At 40.7% G+C, this 24,426-nt stretch overlaps 1 protein-coding gene across 2 annotated transcripts; it reads left to right on the top strand.

Moving 5' to 3' along the window:
* Positions 1-3,940: 3,940 nt before the first annotated feature.
* LOC110486905 lies at positions 3,941-19,662 on the top strand. Of its 2 annotated transcripts, none has more exons than XM_036941636.1 (4): positions 3,941-4,069; positions 15,816-16,148; positions 16,879-17,012; positions 18,789-19,662. In XM_036941636.1, the coding sequence occupies exons 2-4, from the start codon at positions 15,857-15,859 to the stop codon at positions 18,897-18,899; spliced, it is 537 nt and encodes a 178-aa protein (XP_036797531.1). In that variant the 5' UTR covers positions 3,941-4,069; positions 15,816-15,856; the 3' UTR covers positions 18,900-19,662. The 2 variants fall into 2 exon arrangements, with proteins under 2 accessions (XP_036797531.1, XP_036797530.1); XM_036941635.1 differs by lacking the exon at positions 3,941-4,069 and adding an exon at positions 14,638-15,251.
* The last annotated feature ends 4,764 nt before the right edge of the window (positions 19,663-24,426 follow it).

Consider the following 24,426-nt stretch of genomic DNA (forward strand, 5'->3'; position numbering starts at 1 on the left):
GCATTTGAAGAACCCACATCAGCAGGGCTCGTCTCTCTAAAGGAAAACTAGTGTATTTTTTATATTTGCTGGACAGGCTGGGGTTGTTCAGTCCTGCTGTCACCTTACAGCACTTACTGTATGGCCCACTAACTAGCTGGGATCCAATCACAGGTCTACTGTGTTCCCCTTCCATGTACTCCTGTCTCTCTCATTAAATCACCTGCTGTCACCTTACAGCACTTACTGTATGGCCCACTAACTAGCTGGGATCCAATCACAGGTCTACTGTGTTCCCCTTCCATGTACTCCTGTCTCTCTCATTAAATCACCTGCTGTCACCTTACAGCACTTACTGTATGGCCCACTAACTAGCTGGGATCCAATCACAGGTCTACTGCTTTACTGAATACTGTGTTCCCCTTCCATTTACTCCTGTCTCTCTCATTAAATCACACAAATATGAAAAGGAGTGGAAACACACTCTCCTTAAAAAAACAGTATTCTGAAAGCCTGAAGGACTATCAGTTAATAAGTCCACCTACTGACTCATTAATACAAGTGTTATACTGCATTCCGATTATACTAATGTGTGTTATTGCAGAATCATTTTCCAGTGGAGTGTCATTCTACAACAACTTAATAGCTGTGTTCAGGGTTTCCAATAGAGCAGTGGTCCTCAACCCCTGGTCTGTGGACCACCACTGTTCCCTGAGATGTTAGTGACTGGTCCCTCAGATGGTTGGCTGACACAAATTAAGTTTGACCTAGTTTGTGTTAATCAAAGCATTTTTGGATGGGGAGAGGAGCCATTGCTTGCTCAGTCTCTGAGGCAAAAAGGTTCAGAATCGTTACATCTAGAGATTCGTTATATCTAAAGCCTTGCAAGGCAGTCTTTCCATGAGTCAAAAGGCAAGGGCCTAAATGTCACACTGTTTGTCACTAAAGCATGCACAACACCAGACCACAGTGGAGGTGCATGTTGTTTTCATTGCACACATCACTTACGTGTGGTGAAAGTTTGGTTAAAGCTGTGAATTTCTTCTCCCGCTGTGGACCCGGGTATTTTTATATAGTGCAGCAAGGGTACAGTGTATGTACAGAGGTGTGTGTGTCTTTGTGTGATGGTAGTGTTGTGTTTGTGTGTGTGTGTGTGTGCCTTTGTGTGATGGTAGTGGTATGTGTGTGTTTGTGTGTGTGTTTGTGTGGTGGTATGTGTGTGTGTGTGTGTGTGTCTTTGTGTGATGGTAGTGGTATGTGTGTGTTTGTGTGCGCATGGAGATGGCTTAGAGACGAGACTAAGACTTCCTGTCTTTGTGCACGTGTGTTGGTGCAGCGGGTGGTGGAAACTGCAAGCATAGAGGAAGTCAAGACCCCCATTTACAGGAATACAACATGGGTTACGCTTACTTACCCACACAACCATGATGTTGACTAGCTTGATTAAAGGTCAATAGTCATAACCTTCACCACTAACTGGCCAAGTAGTTTTCACTCAGTCCCTGCTGATGTTTACAGTGATTTCAATCCATCACATTTCTCAGGACATTTTCACATACTTCAATTTCTGAAAAAACAAACATACTTTATGTTATGTGTTACACTCACAGCCAGCCATTTCCTGTTTAGCTGCAACATTGCTGATTCTGAAGTATGGGCCTGTACGTCAATTCAAAAGAAGTTCCATATGACTTCAATCACTTTCTGCCTGCACTCCTTTCATTTGAACACAACTTTCCATGTTTGCCCATAGAGTAAGGGCTCAGAAAGGGACTTTTTGGACCTGAATGCCAAAACATTAAAAGTTGACCCATTTTGCATTCCCACACCCTACCATGAGACATCCATGTCTTCATCACTGAACGGTTGAGTTTGACATCATTTGAAAGCTTACGAACAGGCTTGTCAAACTGTAAAAAAATGGGTCTACTTTGAGCACCTCTATCATGAATGTTTTGGCATTCAGGTCCAAACTGTCCCATTCTGACCACTTGCACCATGGCCAAACATGTATGAAACGTTGTGTTCAAAGGGGTGCAGACAGAAAGGGATTGAAATCATATGGAACGACCCAGAAGACATTCTCAGGAGGACAAAACACGGGTGTGCGAGATACTGTGAAATAAGAACGTGCTTTGTTGAGACATTGTCACAGCTCATCGTGGAAACGTTGTTTCAACGAGGCTGCAGCACCCACAACATTTCACCTACTTTCTTGTGATGTCTCATAGAACCTTAACCCTGGACTTATGGAAGAAAAGTCCCAAAGATTCCTCAATGTAAAGTACTCTACATTATTATTACACTGTAGTTGTCCTCCAATGAGTCAAGATGACCTTCAATGATACCTTCCGATATCTGGTCTGGGTCTCAACATGGCCATTATGTAATGTTTTTCTCCTTTCTCCTGTCCATTGGCTCTCTTGGGGTCCACATTGAACTGGCACATACAGAATGAATAGCTTGGCTGATAACACTAGTCAGTTGATGTGTCAGTCTGACACTGAAAGGGGGAAGGCTGAGCTGAACTACTGTATACTGAACAAAAATATAAACGCAACATGTAAAGTGTTGGTCCTGTTTTTCATGACCTGAAATAAAAAAGGAGTATATCTGTCTGTAGTAAAGCCCTTTTGTGGGGAAAAACTCATTCTGATTGGCTGTGCCTGGCTCCCCAGTGGGTGGGCCTATGCTCTCCCATGCCCACTCATGGCTGCACCTCTGCCCAGTCATGTGAAATCCATAGATTAGGGCATTATTTATTTATTTAAATTGACTGATTTACTTATATGAAGTGTAACTCAGTAACATCTTTGAAATGTGTGCATGTTGCGTTCATATTTTGAATCAGTATACATGGTGCTGCATCTGACTGAGAGGATGTGGTTATAACATCCTACATTTCATACTAGATGCAGTAACCTACATACAGTAATTTCAAAACATAGATAAGAAAGAATTGATAGGATCATCAGTTAAGTTTGCAACTGATTGTTTTGTATTGAAAGTACTGATCATGGCTGAGCAGGCAGGTCTCCCCTGATACAAGTCAGTATTCAACATCCATCTATGTCTGAGGACTTCGGGAGCTGAGCTGGAGCGAGGAGCTGAGCTGGAGCGAGGAGCTGAGCTGGAGCGAGGAGCTGAGCTGGAGCGAGGAGCTGAGCTGGAGCGAGGAGCTGAGCTGGAGCGAGGAGCAGAGCTGGAGCGAGGAGCTGAGCTGGAGCTAGGAGCTGAGCTGGAGCGAGGAGCTGAGCTGGAGCGAGGAGCTGAGCTGGAGCGAGGAGCTGAGCTGGAGCGAGGAGCTGAGCGTGCCCAATTTGACTGGAGCGTAGAGCAGAGCTGGAGCGAGGAGCTGAGCGTGCCCAATTTGACTGGAGCGTGGAGCTGAGCGTGCCCAATTTGACTGGAGCGAGGAGCTGAGCGTGCCCAATTTGACTGGAGCGAGGAGCTGAGCGTGCCCAATTTGACTGGAGCGTAGAGCAGAGCAGGAGGGAGGAGCTGAGCGTGCCCAATTTGACTGGAGCGAGGAGCTGAGCGTGCCCAATTTGACTGGAGCGAGGAGCTGAGCGTGCCCAATTTGACTGTAGCGTGGAGCAACTTTCCCAAAGGCTGGAGCATCGGCTGCTTCTCGCTGCTCCAATTTCACTCCAGTAGCGCTCACTTCACCAGCTCAGGGCCCGGACCAGCATGCATCTGTAGTCTACTTGTGTGCTGCTATAGCTCCTTGCTTTAGCGACTCATCTACTATGCTACATTTTTCACAAAGAAACTGATAAAACACACAGGTGAAAAATAAAGGTGACTTACAAAGATGAGGACCATAATCCTTACTTCAGGAAAGCAGGTGAATATGGTTTAATTGAAATGCTGTGCCAGCCAATTATCGCTTTCTCTGGTGATCTCCTGCCTGCTAACATCTTTCCTCTAGTCTAACAGCAGGTCTATGGGAAACATATCCCAGGATGCTCTACTCTGATGGGACCACCTCAACACCATCAAGCCAGCTCCGTTGACAGTTCCCTGCCCAACACTCCACCTTCGTGGCACAGATGACAGAAACTTGCCCCTGGAACTCTACCCTACTTTGGTATGAATCCTTCCAAAGTTAATTGATTTCATAAACGGAGCTTTTTACAGTTGCATAGCAAGTGGTTGAAGTAGCAGCACTGTTTTTCATTTAGTCTCACAGGCCATTTGCCCAGAGGGACCATATCCACACATGAATATTTCAGACTTCAGCATAGAAAAACGATTGAAAAAAGTATCCCTCTCTACTTCATGTCTTGATGTTCACATTCATCTAATATGCTGTATGTTCTATCATCATTTATAGTTGCTATATGTTACATACTGTACAGATGTACAATATGTAAATCAATATTTTATTAATATATGAACGTGCATTACAAAAAATATAGAAAAGCATTTTTAATGTACCACCATATACAGTATCTCAATATACAACTTTTATGTATGGGTACCTCACTTGAGATCAGTGATGAACTGTTTTCTAATAGGATATTTCCTGTATCAGGTTTAGCTCCAGTGTTTGGCCCAGAAATGTTTCCTTTTGTGTTTCCAGCTCTCTGAGGCCTGGCCCTCAAAAGTACCCAAATTGTTGGCTTTATGCAGACACCTCTCCCCCCCACTAGAGAGAGTTCTTCTCACACCCTGACTTGAAGTTTACCAACAGTAGGTGCTGTGTGCACTGTCTTTAGTTCCAGACCCATTCTAACCTGATTCAATAAGCAATTGACCAGACCCACTCTAACCTGATTCAACAAGCATCTGACCAGACCCACACTAACCTGATTCAACAAGCAACTGACCAGACCCACTCTAACCTGATTCAATAAGCAATTGACCAGACCCACTCTAACCTGATTCAACAAGCAACTGACCAGACCCACTCTAACCTGATTCAACAAGCAACTGACCAGACCCACTCTAACCTGATTCAATAAGCAATTGACCAGACCCACTCTAACCTGATTCAACAAGCAATTGACCAGACCCACTCTAACCTGATTCAATAAGCAATTGACCAGACACACTCTAACCTGATTCAATAAGCAATTGACCAGACCCACTCTAACCTGATTCAATAAGCAATTTACCATGGTCTTCAATTTAGACCATAATTATTGAATCAGGTGTGTATACACACTTCCTCCACAGTGTAGCTTTCTAAGGGAGATGTCATGTTATATAATTTGCTGTTAAATATGTTGTGGTGAGGTTATGTTATGTAGTGAACCATTCACCTCTATGTCTGAGAGTAGAGGATATGTTATGTAGTGAACCATTCACCTCTATCATGTCTGAGAGTAGAGGATATGTTATGTAGTGAACCATTCACCTCTATCATGTCTGAGAGTAGAGGATATGTTATGTAGTGAACCATTCACCTCTATCATGTCTGGGAGTAGAGGATATGTTATGTAGTGAACCATTCACCTCTATCATGTCTGAGAGTAGAGGATATGTTATGTAGTGAACCATTCACCTCTATCATGTCTGGGAGTAGAGGATATGTTATGTGGTGAACCATTCACCTCTATGTCTGGGAGTAGAGGATATGTTATGTACTGAACCATTCACCTCTATCATGTCTGAGAGTAGAGGATATGTTATGTAGTGAACCATTCACCTCTATCATGTCTGAGAGTAGAGGATATGTTATGTAGTGAACCATTCACCTCTATCATGTCTGAGAGTAGAGGATATGTTATGTAGTGAACCATTCACCTCTATCATGTCTGAGAGTAGAGGATATGTTATGTAGTGAACCATTCACCTCTATCATGTCTGGGAGTAGAGGATATGTTATGTACTGAACCATTCACCTCTATCATGTCTGAGAGTAGAGGTTATGTTATGTGGTGAACCATTCACCTCTATGTCTGGGAGTAGAGGATATGTTATGTGGTGAACCATTCACCTCTATGTCTGGGAGTAGAGGATATGTTATGTGGTGAACCATTCACCTCTATGTCTGGGAGTAGAGGATATGTTATGTGGTGAACAGTGGTGGAACAAATACCCAACTGTCATACTTGAGTAAAAGTAAAGATACCCTAATAGAAAATGACTCAAGTCAAGGTGAAAGCCAACCAGTAAAATACTATTTGAGTAAAAGTCTAAAAGTATTTTGTTTTAAGTATACTTATTTATCAAAGGTAAATGTAATTGCTAAAATATAAGTAATTTCACATTCCTTATATTAAGCAAACCAGACGGTACAATTTAAGTACTTTTGGGTGTCAGGGAAAATGTATGGAGTAAAAAGTACATTATTTTCTTTAGGAATGTAGTGAAGTAAAAGTAATCAAAAATATAAAGAGTAAAGTACAAATAACTAAAAATAACTACTTAAGTAGTACTTTAAAGTATGTTTACTTAAGCACTTTACACCACTGGTAGAGAACCATTAAAAAAACATTAAAAAAACAAGAAAATGGCGCCATCTGGTTTGCTTAATATAAGGAATTTTAAATGATTTCTACTTTTATTTTTCATACTTAAGTATATTTTAAACCAAATACTTTTAGACTTTTATTAAAGTAGAACTTTACTGGGTGACTACTTTTACTTGAGTCATTTTCTATTAAGGTATCTTTACTTTTACTCAAGTATGACAGTTGGGTACTTTTTCCGCCACTGTATGTTGTGAACCGTTCACCTCTATCATGTCTGAGAGTAGAGGATATGTTATGTAGTGAACCATTCACCTCTATCATGTCTGAGAGTAGAGGATATGTTATGTAGTGAACCATTCACCTCTATCATGTCTGGGAGTAGAGGATATGTTATGTAGTGAACCATTCACCTCTATCATGTCTGAGAGTAGAGGATATGTTATGTAGTGAACCATTCACCTCTATCATGTCTGAGAGTAGAGGATATGTTATGTAGTGAACCATTCACCTCTATGTCTGGGAGTAGAGGATATGTTATGTAGTGAACCATTCTGAGAGTAGAGGATATGTTATGTACTGAACCATTCACCTCTATCATGTCTGAGAGTAGAGGATGTGTTATGTAGTGAACCATTCACCTCTATCATGTCTGAGAGTAGAGGATATGTTATGTACTGAACCATTCAACTCTATCATGTCTGAGAGTAGAGGATATGTTATGTAGTGAACCATTCTGAGAGTAGAGGATATGTTATGTAGTGAACCATTCACCTCTATCATGTCTGGGAGTAGAGGATATGTTATGTACTGAACCATTCACCTCTATCATGTCTGAGAGTAGAGGATATGTTATGTAGTGAACCATTCACCTCTATCATGTCTGAGAGTAGAGGATATGTTATGTAGTGAACCATTCACCTCTATCATGTCTGAGAGTAGAGGATATGTTATGTAGTGAACCATTCTGAGAGTAGAGGATATGTTATGTACTGAACCATTCACCTCTATCATGTCTGAGAGTAGAGGATATGTTATGTAGTGAACCATTCTGAGAGTAGAGGATATGTTATGTAGTGAACCATTCACCTCTATCATGTCTGGGAGTAGAGGATATGTTATGTATTGAACCATTCACCTCTATCATGTCTGAGAGTAGAGGATATGTTATGTAGTGAACCATTCACCTCTATGTCTGGGAGTAGAGGATATGTTATGTAGTGAACCATTCTGAGAGTAGAGGATATGTTATGTAGTGAACCATTCACCTCTATCATGTCTGAGAGTAGAGGATATGTTATGTACTGAACCATTCACCTCTATCATGTCTGGGAGTAGAGGTTATGTTATGTAGTGAACCATTCACCTCTATCATGTCTGGGAGTAGAGGATATGTTATGTAGTGAACCATTCTGAGAGTAGAGGATATGTTATGTAGTGAACCATTCACCTCTATCATGTCTGGGAGTAGAGGTTATGTTATGTAGTGAACCATTCACCTCTATCATGTCTGGGAGTAGAGGATATGTTATGTAGTGAACCATTCACCTCTATGTCTGGGAGTAGAGGATATGTTATGTACTGAACCATTCTGAGAGTAGAGGATATGTTATGTACTGAACCATTCACCTCTATCATGTCTGGGAGTAGAGGTTATGTTATGTAGTGAACCATTCACCTCTATCATGTCTGAGAGTAGAGGATATGTTATGTAGTGAACCATTCACCTCTATCATGTCTGAGAGTAGAGGATATGTTATGTAGTGAACCATTCACCTCTATTATGTCTGAGAGTAGAGGATATGTTATGTAGTGAACCATTCACCTCTATCATGTCTGAGAGTAGAGGATATGTTATGTAGTGAACCATTCTGAGAGTAGAGGATATGTTATGTAGTGAACCATTCACCTCTATGTCTGGGAGTAGAGGATATGTTATGTTGTGAACCGTTCACCTCTATCATGTCTGAGAGTAGAGGATATGTTATGTACTGAACCATTCACCTCTATCATGTCTGAGAGTAGAGGATATGTTATGTAGTGAACCATTCACCTCTATCATGTCTGGGAGTAGAGGATATGTTATGTAGTGAACCATTCACCTCTATCATGTCTGAGAGTAGAGGATATGTTATGTAGTGAACCATTCACCTCTATCATGTCTGGGAGTAGAGGATATGTTATGTAGTGAACCATTCACCTCTATCATGTCTGAGAGTAGAGGATATGTTATGTAGTGAACCATTCACCTCTATTATGTCTGAGAGTAGAGGATATGTTATGTAGTGAACCATTCACCTCTATCATGTCTGAGAGTAGAGGATATGTTATGTAGTGAACCATTCACCTCTATCATGTCTGAGAGTAGAGGATATGTTATGTAGTGAACCATTCACCTCTATCATGTCTGAGAGTAGAGGATATGTTATGTAGTGAACCATTCACCTCTATTATGTCTGAGAGTAGAGGATATGTTATGTAGTGAACCATTCACCTCTATCATGTCTGAGAGTAGAGGATATGTTATGTAGTGAACCATTCTGAGAGTAGAGGATATGTTATGTAGTGAACCATTCACCTCTATGTCTGGGAGTAGAGGATATGTTATGTTGTGAACCGTTCACCTCTATCATGTCTGAGAGTAGAGGATATGTTATGTACTGAACCATTCACCTCTATCATGTCTGAGAGTAGAGGATATGTTATGTAGTGAACCATTCACCTCTATCATGTCTGGGAGTAGAGGATATGTTATGTAGTGAACCATTCACCTCTATCATGTCTGAGAGTAGAGGATATGTTATGTAGTGAACCATTCACCTCTATCATGTCTGGGAGTAGAGGATATGTTATGTAGTGAACCATTCACCTCTATCATGTCTGAGAGTAGAGGATATGTTATGTAGTGAACCATTCACCTCTATGTCTGAGAGTAGAGGATATGTTATGTACTGAACCATTCACCTCTATCATGTCTGGGAGTAGAGGATATGTTATGTAGTGAACCATTCACCTCTATCATGTCTGAGAGTAGAGGATATGTTATGTAGTGAACCATTCTGAGAGTAGAGGATATGTTATGTAGTGAACCATTCACCTCTATCATGTCTGAGAGTAGAGGATATGTTATGTAGTGAACCATTCACCTCTATCATGTCTGAGAGTAGAGGATATGTTATGTATGTATGTAGTGAACCATTCACCTCTATCATGTCTGAGAGTAGAGGATATGTTATGTAGTGAACCATTCACCTCTATCATGTCTGGGAGTAGAGGATATGTTATGTAGTGAACCATTCACCTCTATCATGTCTGAGAGTAGAGGATATGTTATGTATGTATGTAGTGAACCATTCACCTCTATCATGTCTGAGAGTAGAGGATATGTTATGTAGTGAACCATTCACCTCTATCATGTCTGAGAGTAGAGGATATGTTATGTATGTATGTAGTGAACCATTCACCTCTATCATGTCTGAGAGTAGAGGATATGTTATGTAGTGAACCATTCACCTCTATCATGTCTGAGAGTAGAGGATATGTTATGTATGTATGTAGTTAACCATTCACCTCTATCATGTCTGAGAGTAGAGGATATGTTATGTAGTGAACCATTCACCTCTATCATGTCTGAGAGTAGAGGATATGTTATGTTGTGAACCATTCACCTCTATCATGTCTGGGAGTAGAGGATATGTTATGTACTGAACCATTCACCTCTATCATGTCTGGGAGTAGAGGATATGTTATGTAGTGAACCATTCACCTCTATCATGTCTGAGAGTAGAGGATATGTTATGTAGTGAACCATTCACCTCTATCATGTCTGAGAGTAGAGGATATGTTATGTAGTGAACCATTCTGAGAGTAGAGGATATGTTATGTACTGAACCATTCACCTCTATCATGTCTGAGAGTAGAGGATATGTTATGTAGTGAACCATTCACCTCTATTATGTCTGAGAGTAGAGGATATGTTATGTAGTGAACCATTCTGAGAGTAGAGGATATGTTATGTACTGAACCATTCACCTCTATCATGTCTGAGAGTAGAGGATATGTTATGTACTGAACCATTCACCTCTATCATGTCTGAGAGTAGAGGATATGTTATGTAGTGAACCATTCTGAGAGTAGAGGATATGTTATGTAGTGAACCATTCACCTCTATCATGTCTGAGAGTAGAGGATATGTTATGTACTGAACCATTCACCTCTATCATGTCTGAGAGTAGAGGATATGTTATGTACTGAACCATTCACCTCTATCATGTCTGAGAGTAGAGGATATGTTATGTACTGAACCATTCACCTCTATCATGTCTGAGAGTAGAGGATATGTTATGTACTGAACCATTCACCTCTATCATGTCTGGGAGTAGAGGATATGTTATATAGTGAACCATTCTGAGAGTAGAGGATATGTTATGTAGTGAACCATTCACCTCTATCATGTCTGAGAGTAGAGGATATGTTATGTACTGAACCATTCACCTCTATCATGTCTGGGAGTAGAGGATATGTTATGTAGTGAACCATTCACCTCTATCATGTCTGGGAGTAGAGGATATGTTATGTATGTATGTAGTGAACCATTCACCTCTATCATGTCTGGGAGTAGAGGATATGTTATGTACTGAACCATTCACCTCTATCATGTCTGGGAGTAGAGGATATGTTATGTACTGAACCATTCACCTCTATCATGTCTGGGAGTAGAGGATATGTTATGTACTGAACCATTCACCTCTATCATGTCTGAGAGTAGAGGATATGTTATGTACTGAACCATTCACCTCTATCATGTCTGAGAGTAGAGGATATGTTATGTAGTGAACCATTCACCTCTATCATGTCTGAGAGTAGAGGATATGTTATGTACTGAACCATTCACCTCTATCATGTCTGAGAGTAGAGGATATGTTATGTAGTGAACCATTCACCTCTATGTCTGGGAGTAGAGGATATGTTATGTAGTGAACCATTCTGAGAGTAGAGGATATGTTATGTACTGAACCATTCACCTCTATCATGTCTGAGAGTAGAGGATATGTTTGTAGTGAACCATTCACCTCTATCATGTCTGAGAGTAGAGGATATGTTATGTAGTGAACCATTCACCTCTATCATGTCTGAGAGTAGAGGATATGTTATGTAGTGAACCATTCACCTCTATCATGTCTGAGAGTAGAGGATATGTTATGTAGTGAACCATTCACCTCTATCATGTCTGAGAGTAGAGGATATGTTATGTACTGAACCATTCACCTCTATCATGTCTGGGAGTAGAGGATATGTTATGTAGTGAACCATTCACCTCTATCATGTCTGAGAGTAGAGGATATGTTATGTACTGAACCATTCACCTCTATTATGTCTGAGAGTAGAGGATATGTTATGTAGTGAACCATTCACCTCTATCATGTCTGGGAGTAGAGGATATGTTATGTAGTGAACCATTCACCTCTATCATGTCTGAGAGTAGAGGATATGTTATGTACTGAACCATTCACCTCTATCATGTCTGAGAGTAGAGGATATGTTATGTAGTGAACCATTCACCTCTATGTCTGAGAGTAGAGGATATGTTATGTAGTGAACCATTCACCTCTATCATGTCTGAGAGTAGAGGATATGTTATGTAGTGAACCATTCTGAGAGTAGAGGATATGTTATGTGGTGAACCATTCACCTCTATCATGTCTGGGAGTAGAGGATATGTTATGTAGTGAACCATTCACCTCTATCATGTCTGAGAGTAGAGGATATGTTATGTAGTGAACCATTCACCTCTATCATGTCTGGGAGTAGAGGATATGTTATGTAGTGAACCATTCACCTCTATCATGTCTGAGAGTAGAGGATATGTTATGTACTGAACCATTCACCTCTATCATGTCTGAGAGTAGAGGATATGTTATGTAGTGAACCATTCACCTCTATCATGTCTGAGAGTAGAGAATATGTTATGTAGTGAATCATTCTGAGAGTAGAGGATATGTTATGTGGTGAACCATTCACCTCTATCATGTCTGGGAGTAGAGGATATGTTAGGTAGTGAACCATTCACCTCTATCATGTCTGAGAGTAGAGGATATGTTATGTAGTGAACCATTCACCTCTATCATGTCTGAGAGTAGAGGATATGTTATGTAGTGAACCATTCACCTCTATCATGTCTGAGAGTAGAGGATATGTTATGTACTGAACCATTCACCTCTATCATGTCTGAGAGTAGAGGATATGTTATGTACTGAACCATTCACCTCTATCATGTCTGGGAGTAGAGGATATGTTATGTAGTGAACCATTCTGAGAGTAGAGGATATGTTATGTAGTGAACCATTCACCTCTATCATGTCTGAGAGTAGAGGATATGTTATGTACTGAACCATTCACCTCTATCATGTCTGGGAGTAGAGGATATGTTATGTAGTGAACCATTCACCTCTATCATGTCTGGGAGTAGAGGATATGTTATGTATGTATGTAGTGAACCATTCACCTCTATCATGTCTGGGAGTAGAGGATATGTTATGTACTGAACCATTCACCTCTATCATGTCTGGGAGTAGAGGATATGTTATGTACTGAACCATTCACCTCTATCATGTCTGGGAGTAGAGGATATGTTATGTACTGAACCATTCACCTCTATCATGTCTGAGAGTAGAGGATATGTTATGTACTGAACCATTCACCTCTATCATGTCTGAGAGTAGAGGATATGTTATGTAGTGAACCATTCACCTCTATCATGTCTGAGAGTAGAGGATATGTTATGTACTGAACCATTCACCTCTATCATGTCTGAGAGTAGAGGATATGTTATGTAGTGAACCATTCACCTCTATGTCTGGGAGTAGAGGATATGTTATGTAGTGAACCATTCTGAGAGTAGAGGATATGTTATGTACTGAACCATTCACCTCTATCATGTCTGAGAGTAGAGGATATGTTTGTAGTGAACCATTCACCTCTATCATGTCTGAGAGTAGAGGATATGTTATGTAGTGAACCATTCACCTCTATCATGTCTGAGAGTAGAGGATATGTTATGTAGTGAACCATTCACCTCTATCATGTCTGAGAGTAGAGGATATGTTATGTAGTGAACCATTCACCTCTATCATGTCTGAGAGTAGAGGATATGTTATGTACTGAACCATTCACCTCTATCATGTCTGGGAGTAGAGGATATGTTATGTAGTGAACCATTCACCTCTATCATGTCTGAGAGTAGAGGATATGTTATGTACTGAACCATTCACCTCTATTATGTCTGAGAGTAGAGGATATGTTATGTAGTGAACCATTCACCTCTATCATGTCTGGGAGTAGAGGATATGTTATGTAGTGAACCATTCACCTCTATCATGTCTGAGAGTAGAGGATATGTTATGTACTGAACCATTCACCTCTATCATGTCTGAGAGTAGAGGATATGTTATGTAGTGAACCATTCACCTCTATGTCTGAGAGTAGAGGATATGTTATGTAGTGAACCATTCACCTCTATCATGTCTGAGAGTAGAGGATATGTTATGTAGTGAACCATTCTGAGAGTAGAGGATATGTTATGTGGTGAACCATTCACCTCTATCATGTCTGGGAGTAGAGGATATGTTATGTAGTGAACCATTCACCTCTATCATGTCTGAGAGTAGAGGATATGTTATGTAGTGAACCATTCACCTCTATCATGTCTGGGAGTAGAGGATATGTTATGTAGTGAACCATTCACCTCTATCATGTCTGAGAGTAGAGGATATGTTATGTACTGAACCATTCACCTCTATCATGTCTGAGAGTAGAGGATATGTTATGTAGTGAACCATTCACCTCTATCATGTCTGAGAGTAGAGAATATGTTATGTAGTGAATCATTCTGAGAGTAGAGGATATGTTATGTGGTGAACCATTCACCTCTATCATGTCTGGGAGTAGAGGATATGTTAGGTAGTGAACCATTCACCTCTATCATGTCTGAGAGTAGAGGATATGTTATGTAGTGAACCATTCACCTCTATCATGTCTGAGAGTAGAGGATATGTTATGTAGTGAACCATTCACCTCTATCATGTCTGAGAGTAGAGGATATGTTATGTACTGAACCATTCACCTCTATCATGTCTGAGAGTAGAGGATATGTTATGTAGTGAACCATTCACCTCTATCATGTCTGAGAGTAGAGGATATGTTATGTACTGAACCATTCACCTCTATCATGTCTGAGAGTAGAGGATATGTTATGTAGTGAACCATTCACCTCTATCATGTCTGAGAGTAGAGGATATGTTATGTATGTATGTAGTGAACCATTCTGGGAGTAGGGAGTCTAGTGTTACGCACATCACCTGAACCCAGGTTGCACATAGAAAGCATCAGTAGAGTTAGAAGTCATTGTTGTCACACACTCTGGTTTGTTATATTTACCTGCCTATAGTCTCCCTAATAACAGGTCACAACAGTGTGGACTAACTTTGAAAAGTTGATGGCGTGTTTCCATTTGAAGTGGTTGTTGTAGCGTACCATTCCAGTTGTACTTGAAGTGACTGTCTTTGAATGACAAACCCACAAATTAATGCTCTGAAAATAATTGTGTTTTGTTGTTTAACCTCATTTATCCCTAACCTATGACTCTATCACACACAATTAGGCCTACTTCGTGTTCCTATTGGTGGAGAGGTTCTAGAGCAGACACCACTGTGGTAAAGACATACTGTATATTTCCTGTTATTTGAAGGCTCAGTTTAGTTGTGATGTGAAGGTCTTGTATTAGCAGGATGTCTGCACTCTGTCTCTGTTGTGCAATCTTCCTCTGCCTTCTTTGCTGCACCTTGGCTGAGAAAGGTGAGTGGTGTTTATTTTAGTTTTCTATTGGGAGGTGGACATCCTTTTGAGTTCATGGAAAGGGGTGGTTTTTGATTTAACATTTCATCTAGTCAGTTTTACACTTTAAAATATATTATGTACATTCGACTCCTGAATAAGTACAATACAGTTTCCAGTCTCATTTCAATGACATGATTTTCAATAGCTTGCTCCTGATAACTGCATGCTCTGGCATGACAGTCCCAAGACATTGCCTTTTTCAGGAGTCCACTGTAATCTAGAGTCCACTGTAATCTAGAGTCCACTGTAATCTAGAGTCCACTGTAATCTAGAGTTGCAATATCATAGATATACAGATGCTGTTTTCAAGTCATTTACTTTTCAAGCGTAATATTCAAATGAGAGTAGTAGATGATTCCTTGTATTCATAATCCATTTCCAAAAATAGACCCAGACTTGTGTGAAACTAGTTTTGGGTAGTAAAGATCTCCTTAACTGGTTGGTATTGGCTTATCCTTAAAACAAAAGATCTGACACGTGTTGTGTGTGTTTTTCTTCCATTCTCCCATCTGCTCATGAAAGGGAGCAAGGGACTGCTGGTACGAAAGCAGGAGGGAGACACTATGACCATCCACTGCAGCACCTCTCTGCCAGACCAAGAAAACCTGAGTGTGTACATGCGCCTAACAAAAGAGATTCTAGTCCTCTACTTTCACCAGGAAACAAAAAAATTAACCCTCCACGAGAGGTTCAAACTCAGATTGACGACTAACGGAAGTCTCAACAAAATGGACATCACCATCACAAACCTGACCATAGAAGACTCTGGGGCCTTCTGGTGTGTGTACAGTGTTTATAAGAAAAACAAGATTGAGAAGACTGAGGGGGAAGGAGCTGTTTTGCTGGTGGTGAATGGTGAGTGTCTCAGCCAGTCCTGATTCGTTCCCTAACCTTCCATTTGGCACTTACTGCACCCTTCAATGTTCAAGTTTTTTGTGGTCATTTTTTGTGGTCATATGCTCAAGCACAGTGAAATGCTTAACTTGCAAGCCTTACCCTACAGTGCAGCATTCAATATCAAAATAGTATAACTAATAAGCAATTAAATAGAAAACAACATGAGAAATAAGATAAGGAGCTGGATAAATGGATATGAATGGTAATCAGTAATCCATGAACAGCAGTGTAGTGGTAGTGATACATCTAATACAAAGGGGGAGCAGTAGTTATGAACCATTTAACAGTCTTATGGTCAGGGGACAGAAGCTGTTTAGGAGCCTGTTGGTCTGAGCCTTTATGGACCGGTACCGTCTGCTGGACGGCAATTTTTCTGGCCTTTCACAGCCTGGCATGTATGTCCTGGATACAGATCTGTACGTTGGAAGCTGCTCCACTGGTTATACCTATCCAGATCCTTCAGATCTGCAAATATTGAATGTTAATGGGGTCAAGAGGAGGGTTAGGGAATGATTCAGGACCATTGTCTTAATGTGATCTCTGAGCAGCACAGTCTCATAGGAACTAATCCTAACTTGAGCTACCAGGCTGTAACTTCTAAACAAGTTCAGACTGGTCAGTTTGTTGAGTTTAATTGGACTGAACTGAATTAAAACGTGTGCTACCCTGGTGTGTTGCTGTGCCACAGATGAGGAGTGTGACCAGAATGATGCATCCTCAGGGCTAGGAATGTCCTGGTATCTGGTCCTGGTCTCAGCTGTCACTGCTGGCTCTGTGCTTCTCCTGAGTCTGCTCATCCTCTTCATCTGGGTCATCCCCAGGGTAAGTACTACAGTAAAGTGTGTGTGTGTGTGCCCACATTAAAAAATACTGCAGTTTACTATAGAATACTACAGTAGTGACTATAGAATTCTGTAGTAAATTGTAGTATACTGTACAATACTATACACTGTAGTATCCCTCGATCATGTGTAGTACTTAATGTTGTAGTATACTGCAGTATTATATGAAAAAAACCTGAGTAAATTCTACAGTATTGTCCCCAAAAACACTACAGTCTGCAAAAATACTAGACTTTAATGATAGTAAATACTACAGTATTTAATTTGCATAACCCCTAACCATTCCCCTCCCCATATCCACATTTGTGCTAGGTTAGTTCAGAGCTTCTGCTTTTTTCTATATCTTCTCAGACCCCAGTCCTACCTACCTAACTACAGGTTATGGAAAATGTTCTCTTTTAGTATTTCCCCAGTAGGTTTCCTCAAGGAAAAAGCCTCCACTTCTATGTCAAAGATAATAAAACTAAAATACTATAGTAAATACTACAGTAATGTCCGCAATGGCACAACAGTAAATACTACAGTATATTACAGTCCGCAAAAACACGACAGTAAATACTACAGTATACAATCCGCAAGCACACTGCAGTAAATACTACAGTATACTACAGTAAATACTACACTCTTCAAAAACACTTAATTAAATACTTGATTATATAATACAGTTAATTTACATCATTATTTTTACTATAGTTAACTGCAGATACTAAAGTATAATACAGTAAATACTACTTTAGTACGCAGAAACACTACTGTATATACTACAGTATATTACAGTCCGCAAAAACACTACAGTAAATACTATAGTATAAAATACAGTTTTCTTTTACTACAGTATTTATACTATAGTTAACTGTAAATACTACAGTAAATACTACTTTACTCCACAAAAACACTACAGTGAATACCACAGTATTTATATCATAGTATACTATAGTATTTTTTGTGTGTGTGTGTGTGTATTTGTTTAAGCTTGTGAATCTGTGTGTAGGTGTTTAAGCTTGTGAATCTGTGTGTAGGTGTTTAAACTTGTGAATCTGTGTGTAGATGTTTGAGTGTGTGTGTCGGGTGGCAAGATTGCCACCTCAGCACTGTCTCCACTGACCTGTCTTTGGTAGGGAAATGCACAGTTTTTAACTTCAGCCTTTTGCTTTGACTCATATATGTAGACCTGATGGAATCTGTTGGGGAAGTTCTATTATCAGTACTGTCACAACATATTTGACAGGATATAGCTCCGTATACTAGACATGTTCAGTGGTATTGTTTGATTTCATCTACATTGATCGTATTTCATGAGTTATGACCTGCTTCTGGGGAATTGCGCAAATTCTGCCCCTGCATATTCCGTCTCATCTATCTCGCGTGTGTGTGTGTGTGTGTGTGTGTGTGTATAGTATACATGTAAATTTTTGACATTTGCAATGTGTTGATGATAATGGTAGTTCAATTAATTTCAATTCCATACAAAAGGTATTTACTGAAACACACGACCCCTTCTGACCCCCCCCCCCCCCCCCCTTCTAAAGACACGGCGACAGGAAGCCTAGAGGTTAAGAGCGTTGAGCCAGTAACAGAAAAGGCGCTGGTTAGAATCCCCGAGCACACTTGGTGAAAAATGTGTTGCTGTGCTTTTGAGCAAGGCACTTAACCCTAATTGCTCCTGTAAGTCGCTCTGGATAAGAGTGTCAGTTAAATGTTAATAACATAGCGTACTAATAGTACCTTTTCTGACCAAGATCTCTTGTCTTCCCAGTTAAAGGCATGGCGTGCAACGATTAGACCAACACAGAGCAAGAGTAGCGATGTCTATGAAGACATGCGCACCACCATTAGACGTGCACACCCCCCCCAGATGGGTTATTAGTGATGTTGCACGGCAGCCATCTTTACTTTGGGCACCAACCTAAGACAGGTTGCTACGGGTGTTGCACAGCAGCCATCTTTACTTTGGGCACGACCTTCGGACAGCTTGTTACTGATGATGTACGGCAGCCATCTTTAATTTGGGTCCAAATGGAAGCTCATGTCAGCTGACTAAGAGACAATTATGTAAACATACTGTAATACATGATGTCAACGAAGGACTTTGAAAGATATATTCTCAGGTTGTGTTAAGTAGCAAGGGTTTGCATCAATGATGTACTCTTATGTCAGTCATTCAACCTCAAGGTAAGCTACCTATATACTGTAGCTACTTAAGTACACAGCATTGTATGTGACTGACATCACACATTGTAAATGGTTGTTCATACAGAGGTTCGTTATAGTCCTTGACCCTGACGTAGCAGGGAGAATTTGAGTCTTGTAATTACAACCACAATTTAACTTGAAAATAGCACTGATTGCTGTGCATGGAATTTCATTGTCTTTAGCTGTACATTCTATTTTTCTTTATAGATTGACAATATATATTTTTTAACAACTTTTAAATGTTGAATTGATTCTCTATTGTATATATATGTTTTTACATATTTGATGGCATTGGGCCTATGCCTATTTTTCAGGCGCCAGGCAACTTTTACTGCTATTTTATTGTAATACTTTTGCATTCTTTAGTTCCTGTACTGATCATGTTGTTCCTGTAATGATAGTCTATTTTTTATAATAAATGAGTCATAAGACTTCCAGTTCCCTTTCTGTGGTCATTGTGCCATCTCATGTTTTTCACAACAGTTTTGTGATGTTTTTATTTGAAGAACCCACATCAGCAGGGCTCGTCTCTCTAAAGGAAAAGGAGTGTATTTTTTATATTTGCTGGACAGGCTGGGGTTGGTCGGTCCTGCTGTCACCTTACAGCACTTACTGTATGGCCCACTAACTAGCTGGGATCCAATCACAGGTCTACTGTGTTCCCCTTCCATTTACTCCTGTCTCTCTCATTAAATCACCTGCTGTCACCTTACAGCACTTACTGTATGGCCCACTAACTAGCTGGGATCCAATCACAGGTCTACTGTGTTCCCCTTCCATGTACTCCTGTCTCTCTCATTAAATCACCTGCTGTCACCTTACAGCACTTACTGTATGGCCCACTAACTAGCTGGGATCCAATCACAGGTCTACTGCTTTACTGAATACTGTGTTCCCCTTCCATTTACTCCTGTCTCTCTCATTAAATCACACAAATATGAAAAGGAGTGGAAACACACTCTCCTTAAAAAAACAGTATTCTGAAAGCCTGAAGGACTATCAGTTAATAAGTCCACCTACTGACTCATTAATACAAGTGTTATACTGCATTCCGATTATACTAATGTGTGTTATTGCAGAATCATTTTCCAGTGGAGTGTCATTCTACAACAACTTAATAGCTGTGTTCAGGGTTTCCAATAGAGCAGTGGTCCTCAACCCCTGGTCTGTGGACCACCACTGTTCCCTGAGATGTTAGTGACTGGTCCCTCAGATGGTTGGCTGACACAAATTAAGTTTGACCTAGTTTGTGTTAATCAAAGCATTTTTGGATGGGGAGAGGAGCCATTGCTTGCTCAGTCTCTGAGGCAAAAAGGTTCAGAATCGTTACATCTAGAGATTCGTTATATCTAAAGCCTTGCAAGGCAGTCTTTCCATGAGTAAAAAGGCAAGGGCCTAAATGTCACACTGTTTGTCACTAAAGCATGCACAACACCAGACCACAGTGGAGGTGCATGTTGTTTTCATTGCACACATCACTTACGTGTGGTGAAAGTTTGGTTAAAGCTGTGACTTTCTTCTCCCGCTGTGGACCCGGGTATTTGTATATAGTGCAGCAAGGGTACAGTGTATGTACAGAGGTGTGTGTGTCTTTGTGTGATGGTAGTGTTGTGTTTGTGTGTGTGTGTGTGTGTGTGTGCCTTTGTGTGATGGTAGTGGTATGGGTGTGTTTGTGTGTGTGTATGTGTGTGTGTGTGTGTCTTTGTGTGATGGTAGTGGTATGTGTGTGTTTGTGTGTGTGTTTGTGTGGTGGTATGTGTGTGTGTGTCTTTGTGTGATGGTAGTGGTATGGGTGTGTTTGTGTGTGTGTGTGTGTCTTTGTGTGATGGTAGTGGTATGTGTGTGTGTGTGTGTTTGTGTGGTGGTATGTGTGTGTGTGTGTGTGTGTGTGTGTGTGTGTCTTTGTGTGATGGTAGTGGTATGTGTGTGTGTCTTTGTGTGATGGTAGTGGTGTGTGTGTGTGTCTTTGTGTGATGCTAGTGATATGTGTGTGTTTGTGTGCGCATTGAGATGGCATAGAGACGAGACTTCCTGTCTTTGTGCACGTGAGTTGGTGCAGCGGGTGGTCGAAACTGCAAGCAGAGAGGAAGTCAAGACCCCCGTTTACAGGAATACAACATGGGTTACGCTTACTTACCCACACGACCATGATGTTGACTAGCTTGATTAAAGGTCAATAGTCATAACCTTCACCACAAACTGGCCAAGTAGTTTTCACTCAGTCCCTGCTGATGTTTACAGTGATTTCAATCCATCATATTTCTCAGGACATTTTCACATACTTCAATTTCTGAAAAAACAAACATACTTTATGTTATGTGTTACACTCACAGCCAGTCATTTCCTGTTTAGCTGTAACATTGCTGATTCTGAAGTATGGGCCTGTACGTCAATTCAAAAGAAGTTCCATATGACTTCAATCACTTTCTGCCTGCACTCCTTTCATTTGAACACAACTTTCCATGTTTGCCCATAGAGTAAGGGCTCAGAAAGGGACTTTTTGGACCTGAATGCCAAAACATTAAAAGTTGACCCATTTTGCATTCCCACACCCTACCATGAGACATCCATGTCTTCATCACTGAACGGTTGAGTTTGACATCATTTGAAAGCTTACGAACAGGCTTGTCAAACTGTAAAAAAATGGGTCTACTTTGAGCACCTCTATCATGAATGTTTTGGCATTCAGGTCCAAACTGTCCCATTCTGACCACTTCCACCATGGCCAAACATGTATGAAACGTTGTGTTCAAAGGGGTGCAGACAGAAAGGGATTGAAATCATATGGAACGACCCAGAAGACATTCTCAGGAGGACAAAACACGGGTGTGCGAGATACTGTGAAATAAGAACGTGCTTTGTCGAGAGATTGTCACAGCTCATCGTGGAAACGTTGTTTCAACGAGGCTGCAGCACCCACAACATTTCACCTACTTTCTTGTGATGTCTCATAGAACCTTAACCCTGGACTGATGGAAGAAAAGTCCCAAAGATTCCTCAATGTAAAGTACTCTACATTATTATTACACTGTAGTTGTCCTCCAATGAGTCAAGATGACCTTCAATGATACCTTCCGATATCTGGTCTGGGTCTCAACATGGCCATTATGTAATGTTTTTCTCCTTTCTCCTGTCCATTGGCTCTCTTGGGGTCCACATTGAACTGGCACATACAGAATGAATAGCTTGGCTGACAACACTAGTCAGTTGATGTGTCAGTCTGACACTGAAAGGGGGAAGGCTGAGCTGAACTACTGTATACTGAACAAAAATATAAACCCAACATGTAAAGTGTTGGTCCTGTTTTTCATGACCTGAAATAAAAAAGGAGTATATCTGTCTGTAGTAAAGCCCTTTTGTGGGGAAAAACTCATTCTGATTGGCTGTGCCTGGCTCCCCAGTGGGTGGGCCTATGCCCTCCCATGCCCACTCATGGCTGCACCCCTGCCCAGTCATGTGAAATCCATAGATTAGGGCATTATTTATTTATTTAAATTGACTGATTTACTTATATGAAGTGTAACTCAGTAACATCTTTGAAATGTGTGCATGTTGCGTTTATATTTTGAATCAGTATACATGGTGCTGCATCTGACTGAGAGGATGTGGTTATAACAGCCTACATTTCATACTAGATGCAGTAACCTACATACAGTAATTTCAAAACATAGATAAGAAAGAATTGATAGGATCATCAGTTAAGTTTGCAACTGATTGTTTTGTATTGAAAGTACTGATCATGGCTGAGCAGGCAGGTCTCCCCTGATACAAGTCAGTATTCAACATCCATCTATGTCTGAGGACTTCGGGAGCTGAGCTGGAGCGAGGAGCAGAGCTGGAGCGAGGAGCTGAGCTGGAGCGAGGAGCAGAGCTGGAGCGAGGAGCAGCGCTGGAGTGAGGAGCAGAGCTGGAGCGAGGAGCTGAGCTGGAGCGAGGAGCTGAGCTGGAGCGAGGAGCTGAGCGTGCCCAATTTGACTAGAGCGTGGAGCAACTTTCCCAAAGGCTGGAGCATCGGCTGCTTCTCGCTGCTCCAATTTCACTCCAGTAGCGCTCACTTCACCAGCTCAGGGCCCGGACCAGCATGCATCTGTAGTCTACTTGTGTGCTGCTATAGCTCCTTGCTTTAGCGACTCGTCTACTATGCTACATTTTTCACAAAGAAACTGATAAAACACACAGGTGAAAAATAAAGGTGACTTACAAAGATGAGGACCAATAGCCAGAAAGGGAGTGCAGTGATGTAGTGTCCACAACTAAAGAATCATTGTGGAATCTGAAAAGACAGGTATCCCTAAAGCATGATGGTGTACTTAATACGTGCACATGCTAACAGAAAGGAACGAGGTGGGTAGCGAGCTAAGTGTGTCATTGTAGCAAAGCATTTACAAACAAAAAAAATCTGATCTCTTAAAGGTTCTGTCCATTTTTGTTCTATTTTCTAGAAAATTCAAAAGGCATGGCACATCTCAGCTATCTTTTTTGCAGGTGCATGGTAACGGTTGAATAAAATGAGAAAAAATAAGAAACCCGCACACCGCTCTTGATGGTATCGCTGTTCTTTAATAACCTTTATATATCGGCCTCACGGCCTTAAACTTAAGCACGTTTTCTCAGAAGACTGTTTCGGGTCTAGAAACCCAACAAAGACCTGGTACCCGTTTTAAGCCCAATAACAAATTCTGTCCTATAGTTAACAACTCGATTATTACCTATTGTAGATTAGTCGGACAAGAAGCCATGTCAGCATATAGGAGAAAAACAAACCACGTTCAGAAAAACCTCACAAGACCAGAAGAACAGGCACTTAACGAACTAATGAAAGACTAATCTTTGGTTATCAAACCTGTAGACAAGGGCTGTGGTGCTGTGGTCATTTTAGACTATGGAAAAATACTAAGAGATTCAGAGACAACTCAGTAATGAACGTTTCTATAGAAAATGGATTGTTGATCCCACACAGGTGTTCCAAAGGGATATACACTCTAATCTGGAGCCCTATTAAATAACCTTATCTCAAAACCTGAATATTAATACCTTTGCTGCAAATGTGCCATATGTGCATGCCTGTACATTTTGCCAAAATTACACAAACCTAAAACAAGGCAATTATCCAGGCAGACCAGTGATTGCAAGAATAGGCTAAATGCTAGAGCCATTTTCGACCTTCGTAGACTCTTATTAAATCTCATGCGCAAGCATTA

This window comes from Oncorhynchus mykiss, chromosome 13 (genome assembly GCF_013265735.2).
Source record: "Oncorhynchus mykiss isolate Arlee chromosome 13, USDA_OmykA_1.1, whole genome shotgun sequence".
NCBI classification, from domain to species: Eukaryota; Metazoa; Chordata; class Actinopteri; order Salmoniformes; family Salmonidae; genus Oncorhynchus; species Oncorhynchus mykiss.

What these genes read in the sequence shown, in the direction of transcription:
- LOC110486905 (XM_036941635.1), top strand. Translation starts at nt 15,185, where the DNA reads ATGTCTGCACTCTGTCTCTGTTGTGCAATCTTCCTCTGCCTTCTTTGC. An exon ending in CTGCACCTTGGCTGAGAAAG is followed by an intron (nt 15,252 to 15,815) that starts GTGAGTGGTGTT and finishes TGCTCATGAAAG; the next exon opens with GGAGCAAGGGACTGCTGGTA. An exon ending in TCATCTGGGTCATCCCCAGG is followed by an intron (nt 17,013 to 18,788) that starts GTAAGTACTACA and finishes TTGTCTTCCCAG; the next exon opens with TTAAAGGCATGGCGTGCAAC.